This window comes from Dendrobium catenatum, unplaced genomic scaffold (assembly GCF_001605985.2).
Source record: "Dendrobium catenatum unplaced genomic scaffold, ASM160598v2 fragScaff_scaffold_414, whole genome shotgun sequence".
Taxonomy (NCBI): domain Eukaryota; kingdom Viridiplantae; phylum Streptophyta; class Magnoliopsida; order Asparagales; family Orchidaceae; genus Dendrobium; species Dendrobium catenatum.
The window spans coordinates 2,009,918-2,023,376 of record NW_021318876.1 but is presented as its reverse complement, the minus strand read 5'-3'; the positions used below and the strand labels follow the sequence as shown (position 1 = coordinate 2,023,376).

Here is a 13,459-nt window from a genome sequence, read left to right as displayed (position 1 = left end):
AACCATGCGGGAGACGCCGGGGAAGAAGATACGTCCGAATGAAATAGTTATACGGCGGGCCAGTTATCAAAATCGGGACCGGTTCGACTGTTGGGCGGTTCAAAAACTGCCGGTTCGAGCGGTTCAATACCGGTTTGTGCGAAACCGGTTTTAACATGAACCGTAACCGGGCCTGCTGGCCGGTTCGCAGCCAACCGGTGAACGGCCGGGTCTGATCCGGTTTTAAAAGCATGGGCCAAGCCAATTCTTCATTGAAATAAATAGGGCAATTATGAGTATTATTTTCGACCATCTGTGACATATATGGATAATCACAACTTACATGATAATTTTATTTAATAAAAATTCATAAAATTTAATGCTGATGTCATTGATTTTGCCGCAAGGCAAATTTCTAAGGCCTAACTAATTCTTTATTTGTTTGGTTAATAGACGAGCTGTGATAAGACTACTGACAATGAAAGTTAATATTTAGATAATTTGCAAGATTTCTCTCATGAGCATCACTACATTAATTATTATTGTAATAAATTAATTTGCTAAGTCTAAATTTGTGGGCATCGCGAAATCATTTTGGCGATGAATATATCATAGGTTAGATATATTTGAATTGACATTTCATTGTTATTTGATATATATATATATATATATATATACACACACCAATAGACATCATTGGAGCTAATGAATTAACTTCAATGGTTTTAGCAAAATATAAAAATAGTGTTGTACGTCATCCAAAAATTATCTTGATCGGGCTCGAAACTCGATGCAAAATCAAGCCGGAAACTTCAAAAATTAAATTTGGGATCACCTGAACCCTGATTTCAGCAAACTTACAGTCAAACTGAGTGTCCCGGAAATACAAACCCAACGACACCAAATTTGGCTCGATCCGAGCCCAAATGAGTACAAATCAAGACCTGAAGCGCTGTTGGAAGGTTCAAACCACAATTTGTTTTACCAAACGGTTTCCAAACATGACGATCTTACAGTCGAATCGAGGGCTCAACGAGACGAATCCAACGAGCCAAGATCGCAAATTCCACATCATTAAGGTTCTTCAAATGTCTGACGAATGGTACAAGATCAAGGGATTCAATATCGGCCGTCCATCCAACCACTCCACATTTGCCCAAGAGAAGGAAGAAGCTCCTCCTCGACCACCGCCGGACCACCGATGATCCACCGCCGCAGTTTTGCCGCACCACCGCCGGACCACCAGCTGAGGCCCTCACATTCGCCAGACCACCGCCGGAGGCCCTCGCCTTCGCCTGACCATCGCGGGACCACTGTCGGAGGTCCTCACTTCCACCAGACCACCACTTTAGGCCCTCACCTCTGCCGCACCACCGCCTAACGCCGTTGCTCTGCCGAACCACCACTTTAGGCCCTCACCTCCACTAAAACGCCACTTGAGGCACTGTGCTCCACGAGGATACCACATTAGGCCTGAACTTCTACTAGGCCACCACCTGATGCCCAGAGTTCTACCAGAGTACCGCCCCACTACAACGGTCTTTTTGACCCCGGTCTCCTGCTGACTACGATCCTTCTGACCTTCATCGCCTACTATGGTCCTTCCGACCTCCATCAACAGATAACGGTCTTTCTGACCCAGGCCTCCTGTCAACTACGGTCCTTCTGACCTACGCCACCTACTATGGTTCTTCCGACCTCCATCAACAGACAATGGTCTTTCTGACCCCAATCTCCTGTCGACTACGGTCCTTCTAACCTTCGTCGCATACTATGGTCCTTCCGACCTCCATTAACAGACAACGTTCTTTGTAATCCCGGTCTTTTGATGACTATGGTCCTTCCGACCTCCTTCGCCTACTATGGTCCTTCCGACCTCCACCACCAGGTAGCGGTCTTTCTGACCTCCATCATATCGACTATGGTCGTGCCGACAAAACAAACACATCTATTGTAACTCCTACCATGTAATACACTCTATATGATGTACATTTGTGACATCAAGCCAAGGCCTTCTCCCAAGGAATGGCCTCATTTGTAATCGACTGCAAATAATAGTGGATTCATTCAAACTGGGCCAGGCCCCGTAGTTTTTCCCCCTTTTCAGGATTTTCCACATAAAAAATCTTGTGTCTTTTAGAACGCTACACCCTCTGACTTATCTGATTATATGCTAGAACTTTGTACAATGTTAAGACGTTAAACTATATATTTATCTGCCGCCGCGAATACTCCAGGACGCAACAGTTTGGCGCCGTCTGTGGGGAAACAGATTCCTGACTGGGGGAAAAAATTTTGCTCCAACCTCAAAAGATCGTTCATGTCAACTTCCTAACTTCAGTTATTTCTTTATTAATTTTTTGGGATTCATATCAGGACTGGGGGGAAACCATAACTCCAACTATGATCAAGAAGATCTCTCTAATGCTTTCAATATCAAGATGATATTTTTAAAAAATCCTAACAAATGTAAGGATACTTCGGATCAATAATAAGCTTCATCAAGTCCCCTGCTGGACTTCTACTCCTTGGACAAGGTCTAGATTTTGACCTCAAAAAGGCAGTAACGGTCTAAAGATAGACCCTTTTTACCTTTGATTCAGGATACACGCGATGTTCGCCCCTCCCAATCAAAGAAAAAACAATCCTAGGGGGATTCAATTTGACCTCTTTCACACAGGTTAACGTCATCGAGCAAATGCTCTAACATACAACCTCGGATAGGTGTTACATCCTTGGTGAATTCACTCGACCTCTTTCATACAGGTTAACGTCATCGAGCAAAGGCTCTGAAATACAACCTCGGATAGGTCTTACATCTTTGGTGGATTCTCTCGACCTCTTCCACACAAGTTAATGTCATTGAGTAGGGCTCTGACATACAACCTCGGAAAAGTCTTAAATCATTGGTGGATTCTCTCGACCTCTTCCACACAGGTTAACGTCATTGAGCAGGGCTCTGACATACAACCTCGGAAAGGTCTTACATTATTGGTGTATTCTCTCGACCTCTTCCATACATGTTAATGTTATCGAGCAAAGGCTCTGACATACAACCTCGAATAGGTCTTATATCATTGGTGGATTCTCTCGACCTCTTCCACACAGGTTAACATCATCGAGCATAGGCTCTGATATATAACCTCGGATAGGTCTTACATTCTTAGTGGATTCTCTCGACCTCTTCCACACATGTTAAAGTCATCGAGCAGTGCTCTGACATACAACCTGCCGGATTTCTGCCCGTCAACAGTCTTTTGAACCTCCCTACATACAACGGTATCTCCGACCTCCATCGCCAACCAACTAAAATCAGAACTCCACAAGATCTCTCGATGGAAGGTGATCACCCGACATTTCTCTTACATAAGGGTGTAGAGGGAGAAAGGAGAGATCTTCGTACTTTCTTGTAAAGAGAGGGGCCTTGGAGGACCAAGAAAAAGCCTCCATTATAAGAATAGAGGGAGAAGGTGGGATCTTCAGACTTCCTTGCAAAGAGAGAGGCCTTGGATGATCAAGAGAAAGCCTCAATTGTAAGAATAGGGGGAGAAGGTGGGATCTCCGGAAGGCGGGATCTCCAGACTTCCTTACAAAAAGAGGGGTCTTGAAGGACCAAGGGAAAGCATCAATTGTAAGAATATATGGGGAAATGGGAGATCTCCGGACTTCCTTGCAAAGAGAGGGCCTTGGAGGACCAAGGGAAAGCCTTAATTGTAAGAATAGAGGGAGAGGAGAAGGTGCAAATTTTTCTTTACCCAAGGAGGGTATTTATAGGATGAAAAGAGGGGAAAAGGCTTCTAAAAGTTTTGTTGAATTTTCTAGAATTTTTTAGAATTTGTTCGGAATTTTTGAAAATTTTTGGGATTTTTTTCGAATGTTTTGGATTTAAAAATCTATGTGGGCCCCACTAAAAAAATTCAAATTTCAGCAACCGCCAGCTTAACCGCGCGGTTAATTGCACGGTCCAGCGCGGGACGCGCCGTTTCGCACGTGTCGCCGCTAGAGGTGGGCGGCAGCTAGCCGGCCGGTTCGGCTGGCTAGTCATGTCCGTGCCCGATTTTTGGCCCGGACGGTCCAAATTTGACGTTTTTGGGGGCCCCAGACACGGTTTTCGACGTTTCAGATTCAATTTTGACACTTTCGAAGCTCAACAGGGCTTCTATGATAAAGTTTGAGCAAGATTTTGTGTTTTGGAATGCAATTTTTTGTGATTTGGCTAGTGGGAAATGTCGACACATATATTTTCGGACTTTTGGGATTCTACATCCAAAAATAGGGAGGCAACTGATACGTCCACCAAAAATTATCTATATTGGGCACAAATCTCGATGCAAAATCAAGCTGAAAACTTCAAAAATTAAATTGGGATCACCTGAACTCTGCTTTTACAAACGTATAGTCAAACTGAGCATCTCAAAAATACGAACCCAACGACACCAATTTTGGCTCGATCCGAGCCCAAATGAGTACAAATCAAGGATCTAAAGAACTATTGGAAGGGTCGAACCATAATTTGTGTTACAAAATAGTTTCCAAACTTGACGAGCTTATTTTTTAATTGAGCGGCTCGATGAGACAAATCCAACGAGCCCAAGATCGCCAAATTCCGACATCATTAAGGTCTTCAAATGTCTGATGAACGGTACGAGATCAAGGGATTCAATATCAGCCGTCCATCCATCCACTCCCCATTTTCCCTTGATCTTTCACCTATTTACGGGCCATGCTACTCTAGAAAATCTATAAATAGACCCCTCTTTTCTCTTGAGAGGGGGACCGAAGCAAGAAGAGAAGAAGAAAGAAGAGAATGAAGAGGAGGAAGAAGCTCCTCCTCGACCACCACCGGAGTTTCATCGCACCACCGCCGGACCACCACCTGAGGCCCTCACCTTCATCGAACCATCGCTGGAGGCCCTCACCTTCGCCGGACAACCGCCGGAGGTCCTCACCTTTGCCTGACCATCACGGGACCACCATCGGAGGTCCTCACTTCCGCCGAACCACCACTTTAGGCCCTCACCTCTACCGCACCACCGCCTAACGTCGTTGCTCCGCCAAACCACCACTTAACGCCCTCACCTTCGCTGAACAATCACTTGAGGCACTGCTCCACCAGGACACCACCTGAGGCCCGAACTTCTACTGGGGCACCACCTGACGCCCAGAGTTTTACCAGAGTACCGCCCTACTACAACGGACTTTCTGACCCCGGTCTCCTGCCGACTACGATCCTTCTAACCTTCATCGCCTACTATGGTCCTTCCGACCTCCATCAACAGACAACAGTTTTTTTGACCTCGGTCTCCTGTCGACTACGGCCCTTCTGACCTACGTCGCCTACTATGGTCCTTCCGACCTTCATCAACATACAACGGTCTTTCTGACCCCGATCTTCTGTCGACTACGGTCTTTCTGACCTTTGTCGCCTATTATGGTCCTTCCGACCTCCATCAACAGACAACGTTCTTTGTGATCCCGATCTTTTGTCGACTACGGTCCTTCCGACCTCCGTCGCCTATTATGGTCCTTTCGACCTCCACCACCAGATAGCGGTCTTTCCGTCCTCCATCCTATCGACTATGGTTGTGCCGACAAAACAAACACATCTATTGTAACTCTCACCATGTAATGCACTTTATATAATGTACATTTGTGGCATCAAGCCAAGGCCTTCTCCCAAGGAAGGGCCTCATTTGTAATCGACTGCAAATACTAGTGGATTCATTCAAACTGGGCCAGGCCCTGTGGTATTCCCCCCTTTTCAGGGGTTTCCACATACAAACTCTGTTGTCTTTTAGAACGTTACACCCTCTCACTTATCTGATTGTATGCTGGATCTTCGTACAATGCTAAGACGTTAAACTATATATTTCTCTACCTCCGCGAATACTCCAGGATGCAATAAGTGTAAATTCTGGCATCCGAAGGATAATTCACGCTCGTAGTTTTTTTCTAAAATATTCTATTTGAAACATAATTTTCTTAGTAGACTCTCTCTCTCTCTAATATAATATAACATAAATTTTAATGTCTAAAATTAATAAGATAAATGATACATCTCTAAAAAATTTATTTATTCAGCCAAATTTCGATGCATTATTTATATTGTAACCTTCGTAAGTTAAATTAATTAACATTCAAATTCCTATATCAACACACTTATAACAAGCGATGTTGATATGATCCATGAACTTAAATACTTAATAAATAATTTATGATCAAGAGCTTCAATATTAGTCATATGATGGAGTGTTATGAAATTTTGATTATATTTATCAAAATGCCACTCATAGAATATTATAAATAGACTCTCATTCTGCACATAAAAAAGGGCATGAGCTTTGACCTGATCTAGACTTGTGCCTATAGAGTGTATGGAGATTTGGAAAACTCTAGAGTTCTGCACAACATTTAATGTTAATGATGCCCACTAGCTTCCATCGACTTCCAAGTGTTTTCACCTGACTACCATAGTTTGATCATTACTATTTGATCACAGCCGTCTGACCATTATCGTCGATTCATTATCATTCGACCATTGTTATTAGATTGTTTTTACTTGACTACTTTTATCTAACCACTGTCGTATGATCACTATTGTCATATTGGCATCATCCAATTGTCATCGATATCACTTCACAATTTCTCCGATGATCTCAACTACAACTACATGGGACAAAATAAGTGCTCATAATCTTATAATCTCATCTTCTCCCATTGTGAAAAAGAATATAATTTTATAACTTCAAGCATATAGTAGATTATTTCAGTTGGGCTAGTTCCTATGATTTTTTTATTTATTTGTTTTTTCACACAAATTCTACTGTCTTGTATATTTTTCTATTTTATATCTATGTAAGTTGAATTTTCCTACAGAATTAGAACTACAATTCACTCAATTATCATAATTTTTTAGCACGTAATAAATATATGTATATACAAATTTATTTTTTTGGTATAATAAGCATAACTAAACATCATAAAAAATCAACAACAAACATTTTTTAAGAGTCATATTTAGTGAAAATTAATATTGTTGCGTCCAGGAGTATTCGCGGCGGTAAAGAAATATAAAGTTTATCGTCTTAGCGTTGTACGAAAATCCGGTACGCAATCAGATAAGGAGTAAGAGTCATATTTAGTGAAAATTAATATCTTAGGATGTCTTGATATAATTGTAGATTAAGATGGGCATGAAAAATTGTGAATTTATATTTAAAGGAATGTAATATAAATTTTGTAATAAATATAATGTTTATTTTAAAATAATTTAAAAAATTTTAAATTCAAATTACATAAGAATATGAATATCCTTCGATAAATGTTTTTTTTCCCAAATAGGCCTACCTTTTTTAATCGTTGTGGTTTGGATATGGCAAATTATACGAGTGATCCACACCATCGTTATCTCTTCAACGCGTAACGCGTTGTGTGGGCCCGAGTCACCGAGCCGGTGGCCGATTTTTTGTTGCGAAAGTTGGCAGGTCTCATCATTAAAGCACAAATCAACGGCAAATCACTTTTAAGCCCTTTTAAAAGGAGAACGGCGTGGAAACTCGGTTCCCTTCTTTTCTCGCATAATTTCAGGCCTTCCACCGGAGTCGACAAAGTCGGGAAAGTGGGTTCAGATGCGAGAAAGTAGCGGTTAGAAATTCCGATCCGGCTGCGATCGAGGCGGGAACGAAGGGTTACGGATGGATTACCGTTTTGTACATCTCAATCCTCTAAATTTCTCATCCTTGCCATCTGCTCGCCCACTCCTCGGAGCCAACCATACGTCCGCCCGCTTCTGCTCACGCTAGGGTTTTCATCGCCGCTTACGTCGCATTCTTTTCTTGGTTATTTATTGTTTCGATTTCTTTTTTGTCAAAATTCTTTCCCATTTCGCAATTTTTGACTGATTCTTTCGTAAATAGAGATCCGATTTATTAGGATTTAGGTAGTCGGGCCTCCTGCAGGCATGGAGCCGGCGGCGAAACCAAGTTTCGCGCGGGGCTTCATTTCTCGCCTCTTGCTTTTGGGAGTCTTTATCCTTCTCTTTCGATTTGTCTATGTGGTAACCGTTCGTGGCGGTTCCTGCGCGTCCGGCGATTTCTGCTTCTCCTCTTCCTCCACAGAGTTCTTCAGTCTTCCCGGTGGTGTGTCTGGGGGCGCCGCTTTCGTTCGTGTGTCCGACGGATCAACGATCAGCCCTGAGCTCCGCCACCTATGGACGAGCAGGGAGTGGCGCAAAGCGGTGGAATTCTACTCCTCCGTTTTCCAGGATCTCATTGTTGAGAGTTTCCTCTCCCCAACCTCGAAATCCCTCTGCGTGGAGGCCGCTTCGGGTCACGAGGTGCTCGCCTTGAAGGAGATTGGTGTTGCTGATGCCGTCGGGATTTCCAAGAAGAAGTCTCCGCCGCTGGTCGTCGCAGGAGACATTCTCCACCAGCCATTCGGAGACAATACATTCAACTTTGTCTTTGTCGGTCGTATCCTTGATCAGATCCGCCGACCGGCTGATCTCGCCGGGGAAATAGCGCGGGTGCTGAAACCCAAAGGGATTCTGGTGCTTCTCACCGCGTCTGGCGGTGACTTATACAGCCTTCATTCCCTCGAAATTCTGTTTGCTTGCTGCAAGATGGTTCGGTCCCGGGAGATCAAGAGTCCCGATTCTTCAAAATCACTTCGCGAGATTGTTTTTCAGAAGGAAGAGGTTATTCAAATTATTAGCCACAATGGGATGGAAACCGATGATGATGTCGATCCTTCCATTGGTGGCAATTTGGTTAATAAATGCTCTATGCCTGAGCATAAACTGCAATTGCTGCGTTCGGCGGAACCTCTGATTGAAGAGGAGCCACAGAAGCCATGGATCACACTGAAGAAGAACATCAAGAACATCAAGTATCTTCCATCGATAGTGGACATGAGCTTCAAGCAGAGATATGTTTACATAGATGTTGGTGCCCGAAGCTATGGTTCCAGCATTGGTAGCTGGTTCAAGAAGCAGTACCCTAAGCAAAACAAGACCTTCGAGATTTATGCAATTGAGGCTGATCGTGCTTTCCATGGAGAGTATGCATCCAAGAAAGGGATTAACTTGCTACCATTTGCAGCTTGGGTTCGCAATGAGTCCATTTCTTTTGAGGTAAACCATAATCAGGACCCGAAGAGTGATGAGAAAGGCAGTGGAATGGGTAGAATCCGAGCTGCAGGAGCTTCTTCCAAGGACCTCTCCCCTGGCAATTTGCATATGATTCAAGGTTTTGATTTTGCTGAGTGGCTGAAGAACACAGTGACCGAGAAGGACTTTGTGGTGGTGAAGATGGATATAGAGGGGACAGAATTTGATCTGGTACCTAGGCTATTTGAGACTGGCGCAATCTGTTTGCTTGATGAGCTCTTCCTAGAGTGCCACTATAATCGGTGGCAGAGGTGCTGTCCTGGTAAGAGGTCTCCTAAATATCAGAACACTTACGGGCAGTGCATCCACTTGTTCTCTTCTCTACGAGAGAGTGGGGTTCTGGTTCATCAGTGGTGGTGACTTGCGTTTGATTGCAGTAACGAAAATCAATACAAAGAAATACTAAAATTTCTGTAAGTCCTTGAGTTGTTTCATTTCTTTAAGGAGTTGTCCTTAATTCAGTTTATTTTTACCTTTAGACACTGTGATTCCCTTTACATACTTTAATTGTTCATCACAAGTGTAAAAGTTTCCTTCCAATGTATTTGAGTCCTGTTATTTATTTAGAGAATTAAATTCATTTCCAATTATTTGGAGTGTCGAATTCATTTCTTGATTGGTTGTTAGTTAATGAGCATTCTAAGTCAACATTTATCAGATAAAGTTGACACTTGAAGCAGATCTACTTAATGAACAGGTCCATTTTATTTGGTATTTTTTGTTTGACTTAAAACAATCAGTTTCCTGCTCACTAGTGTTCCTCGAGTGATCAAATCCCTGATTCTCCTAATCATTTTATTCTTAAATCCACCTTGAATCCCATTTTTGTTGGGTTCTGAAGGTTAATTTTTAGGGTTGCTTCAGCAGTTCTTTTCAAGCTGAAATTATATTTATTATTTAAGATTAGCATAGTCATTTAGTTGGAGTTTGTCCTATATTAGATAGTTAGTGTAGTCAAATATCATTTTATTGGGCATTTAGTTATCATGATTGATCAATTGGATGTCGTGTAAGTGTCACATAACTTTCATGAAGAGAATGCTTCAACTGATTGTTTAACGACCATATAGGAAATCTCTTATTCTCTGAATCACTTTGAGGGTATGAGGTTAGCATGCTCGATTCTTGGAGTAACCACATTTGGTTGCAGGGAGATTCAATCAACTAATTAATTTAATATCTATTGTAATTTGGTAATTTCTTGTATTAAGATGGTCTCTATCTTTTTCTAAAATAAAAATAGCACATTTCATGGATGCTCCAATTGATTGTCTAATAAGTAATAACTGAAATAATCTACTTTTCTGTTAACTTCATTGAGGCTTCGTTAGGGATAGTTTTTTTTTTTTTTTTTTTTACTTTTTTTTTGAAACAATTTTTTAGTGTAAAAATTTTTAATTGAAGAAATTTTTGTACTTAAAAATTACTTTAAAAAATAAAAAGAAATCTGTCACAAAAAAATCTAAATGTGTCTGCATTTCAATTTTATCTCATGTTCTAATCAACTTGTTTCTTTTATAATATATAATATGTTTTATTAAGATGGTTTCTTGCCTTTTCTTAAAAAAAAAACATTGGATATGCAAAATAGGATAAATTTTCATGGGAATAGCACATTATGCATAAGTTTTTGTTTTGCTTGGAGTGGTGAGATTTGTAGGTCAAATATATATAAATAGCAAAGGGATTGCATTGTGCCAAAGAAGAAGCAAAAAGTATAATAGGGTGAGTTGTACTTTTCATAAAACCAACATCAAAATTGGGAAATAAAAGATTGGTTGAATGGGTTCAAAAAGCAAATGCTTTTTCAACAACTAAGTTATCATGTGTAATATTTTTTTTTTAGCTAATTAAAATTAAACTCATACATCTAATCTTCGAACCTAAGACCTCTTAGTTGATAGTCAAAACTCTCAATCAATAGATCAAGGTGAGTTGCATATTTGTGTGTAATATCCATCAAAAATATAATTTGCTTGACAGTGTTACCCAATAGGGTTGAACAATTAATCATCACCCAGAGCCCACTTGTGAACATTCAATTATCAAAAGAACTCAAAAATACCCCAAAAAATGCACCAAAACACGCTAAAACAAGCCACCAACAAATCAATTAAAGCATTACCTTCCAAATTTGAGTGGAATCAAAATATAATATTAGAAATGACATACTTGCTATGGAGAAATTATCAAAGCCAACAAAAAAGAATCACAGGATTCATCAAAAGTCTACTTGCTTCCATAGGCCAACCTTCTTAATTTGTCATCTTGTTGTTTTAAAAGCCACATGATACTAAATTATTATGGCAACTGCATCAATCAATAGTGATAAAAGGCCATTTCTCCCTTCAAATATTAAAAACAATACCAAAAAGCATTAATGGCAAGCAGGAAATGAAGCTTATGATCATGGATCTAATAACGTGAAATATGCTAGCCAATAAGTGATTATTGTATTTTCCAACTCGCTGGCAGATAGCAAACAGGTGGCTTTTGAAAGCTTTTGTGGCGATCAATTTGGCAAATAAAACTTGGAAGGAATGGAAGAAATGAACTTCCTAGCAATTTCACTAGTAATCGACCTCTTCTGTTTTCTACATTGTAAAGGACTTGCAAATTATCGAAAAAGACTGTATAGAAGAACTAATGGGGGTGTCTGAAAGCATTAAAGTTCTTGTTGCCTTTATTTATCCTGAACAAATTGAAAAACGATATGGCTTAATTTGATAGATCAGTGGGATTCAAGATGGTACTCGGGGAGATAACTTATTAGATAAAGTTTAGAAACTTTTGGTTCTTTCTTACTTCAATTAATTGATAAAGAAAACTAAAGTCATCTCTCTCTTTAAATACCCAAGCTATATTTACACATTACTGTATCCGTTCAGTGTCAGATTCTGAAGCTTGAATGAGTTTATCGAGGATAAGTTAATCTTTCAGTTTTTTTGGCATTGAACTGATCACCTTCTATTAGCGGTGTAAATGAGTCGAGTCGGCTCGCACTCAACTCGTTAACGAGCTAATGAGTCGAGTTTATCATGCCATGAGTTCGAGCTTGAACCTATACTTGAACTCATATATTAATAGAGCTCAAGCGCAGGTTGGCTTGACTCGAAATCACATTGAGCTGCTCAATTAACTTAAAATATATTTAAATTAAATAATATATTTTCATATTTTAAACTAATTCTATATTAGAAGCAATCTTATAAAAAATTAAAAATTTTAATTTAAAACTAAGAAATCTAGCTCAGCAATCGAATTAAGCTTGAGCTTTCCAAAATAAGGTCAAGCAATCAAGGCGAGCTATACCCTATAGATTTTTTTAATGAGTCGAGCTCGAGCTTAGTAAATGAGCTTGAATCGAGCTCGAGTTCGAGCTCAATAAGAACTAAACAAGCTTAGTTCGATTAGGCAGATATTCGACTCATTTACACCACTACCTTGTATCTGCCAACCTAGATAATAAACTTTTTATAAATATTTTTTTCCTATTTCAAAGAAAATAAAAGACTCGATTGACCAACTAGGGTAAATTTTTATGGGAGTAGTCCACATGGCATAAGAAATGTTTTTTTTTTTTTGGACATTTAGGCCATTTAAGGCAAACTCACCCACACAACACATACACAGACTGAATCCCAATGCCTCTTAATTGGAAGCCTAAGCTCCTAACCAACAGGCTAAGGTGAGCTGTGTGCAAAAGACATGTTAACCATGTCAAGTTTAGAAAGGTATAAACTTTTATAACGGTGAGTTCTTTTTTTAATTTTTCGATTGGCTTTAAACTTTTCTAGATATCACAATTTTGATGGCTTTCTTCATATAGCAGAGGTTATGGCTTTTTTTTTTTTTTGGAAAATTAGGGGCTTAGCCCAGTTCATTAATAAAAAATGAAACTACATAATAAGATATATCTCATAGTTGGCTGCTTGCTCTGCTAGAATTTTTTCCTCTTCCTCCCGCTGATCTACCACCACCATTCTTCTCCCCTTCAGCTCTGCCGGAGGACCTCTCCCCTCATCCCCCAGATGGAATCCTCGCTCCTCCCTTCCAATTTTCCACCTCCATGTCTCTAGCTAGTGGAGTGTTTCCTGCTCCTTAATGCAATTGGAACTTTGTAATTGCTTCTGAAGATCCTTGCTCTAAAGCCCTTCACCTTTCCCACTACCCCTCCGAACCGAAAATCATTCCTTTTTCCGGTGAAAATTTGTCCAAAGGCGCAGAAGATTGGAGTCTATGCTTGGTTGGGTACTCCATAGGCCGAAGGCCTTTCTATGAGGTGTTGTTAGGCGCCATCAAGAAAAACATGGT

At 40.4% G+C, this 13,459-nt stretch overlaps 1 protein-coding gene across 1 annotated transcript; it reads left to right on the top strand.

Annotated features, from left to right (window-relative positions):
• Positions 1-7,496: 7,496 nt before the first annotated feature.
• LOC110093094 lies at positions 7,497-9,749 on the top strand. Its single transcript, XM_020817881.2, has one exon. It carries the CDS (start codon positions 7,940-7,942, stop codon positions 9,503-9,505), a length of 1,566 nt encoding a protein of 521 aa, XP_020673540.1. The 5' UTR covers positions 7,497-7,939; the 3' UTR covers positions 9,506-9,749.
• Positions 9,750-13,459: the final 3,710 nt, after the last annotated feature.

Coding starts and splice junctions, on each gene's coding strand:
- LOC110093094 (XM_020817881.2), top strand. CDS start 7,940: ATGGAGCCGGCGGCGAAACCAAGTTTCGCGCGGGGCTTCATTTCTCGC.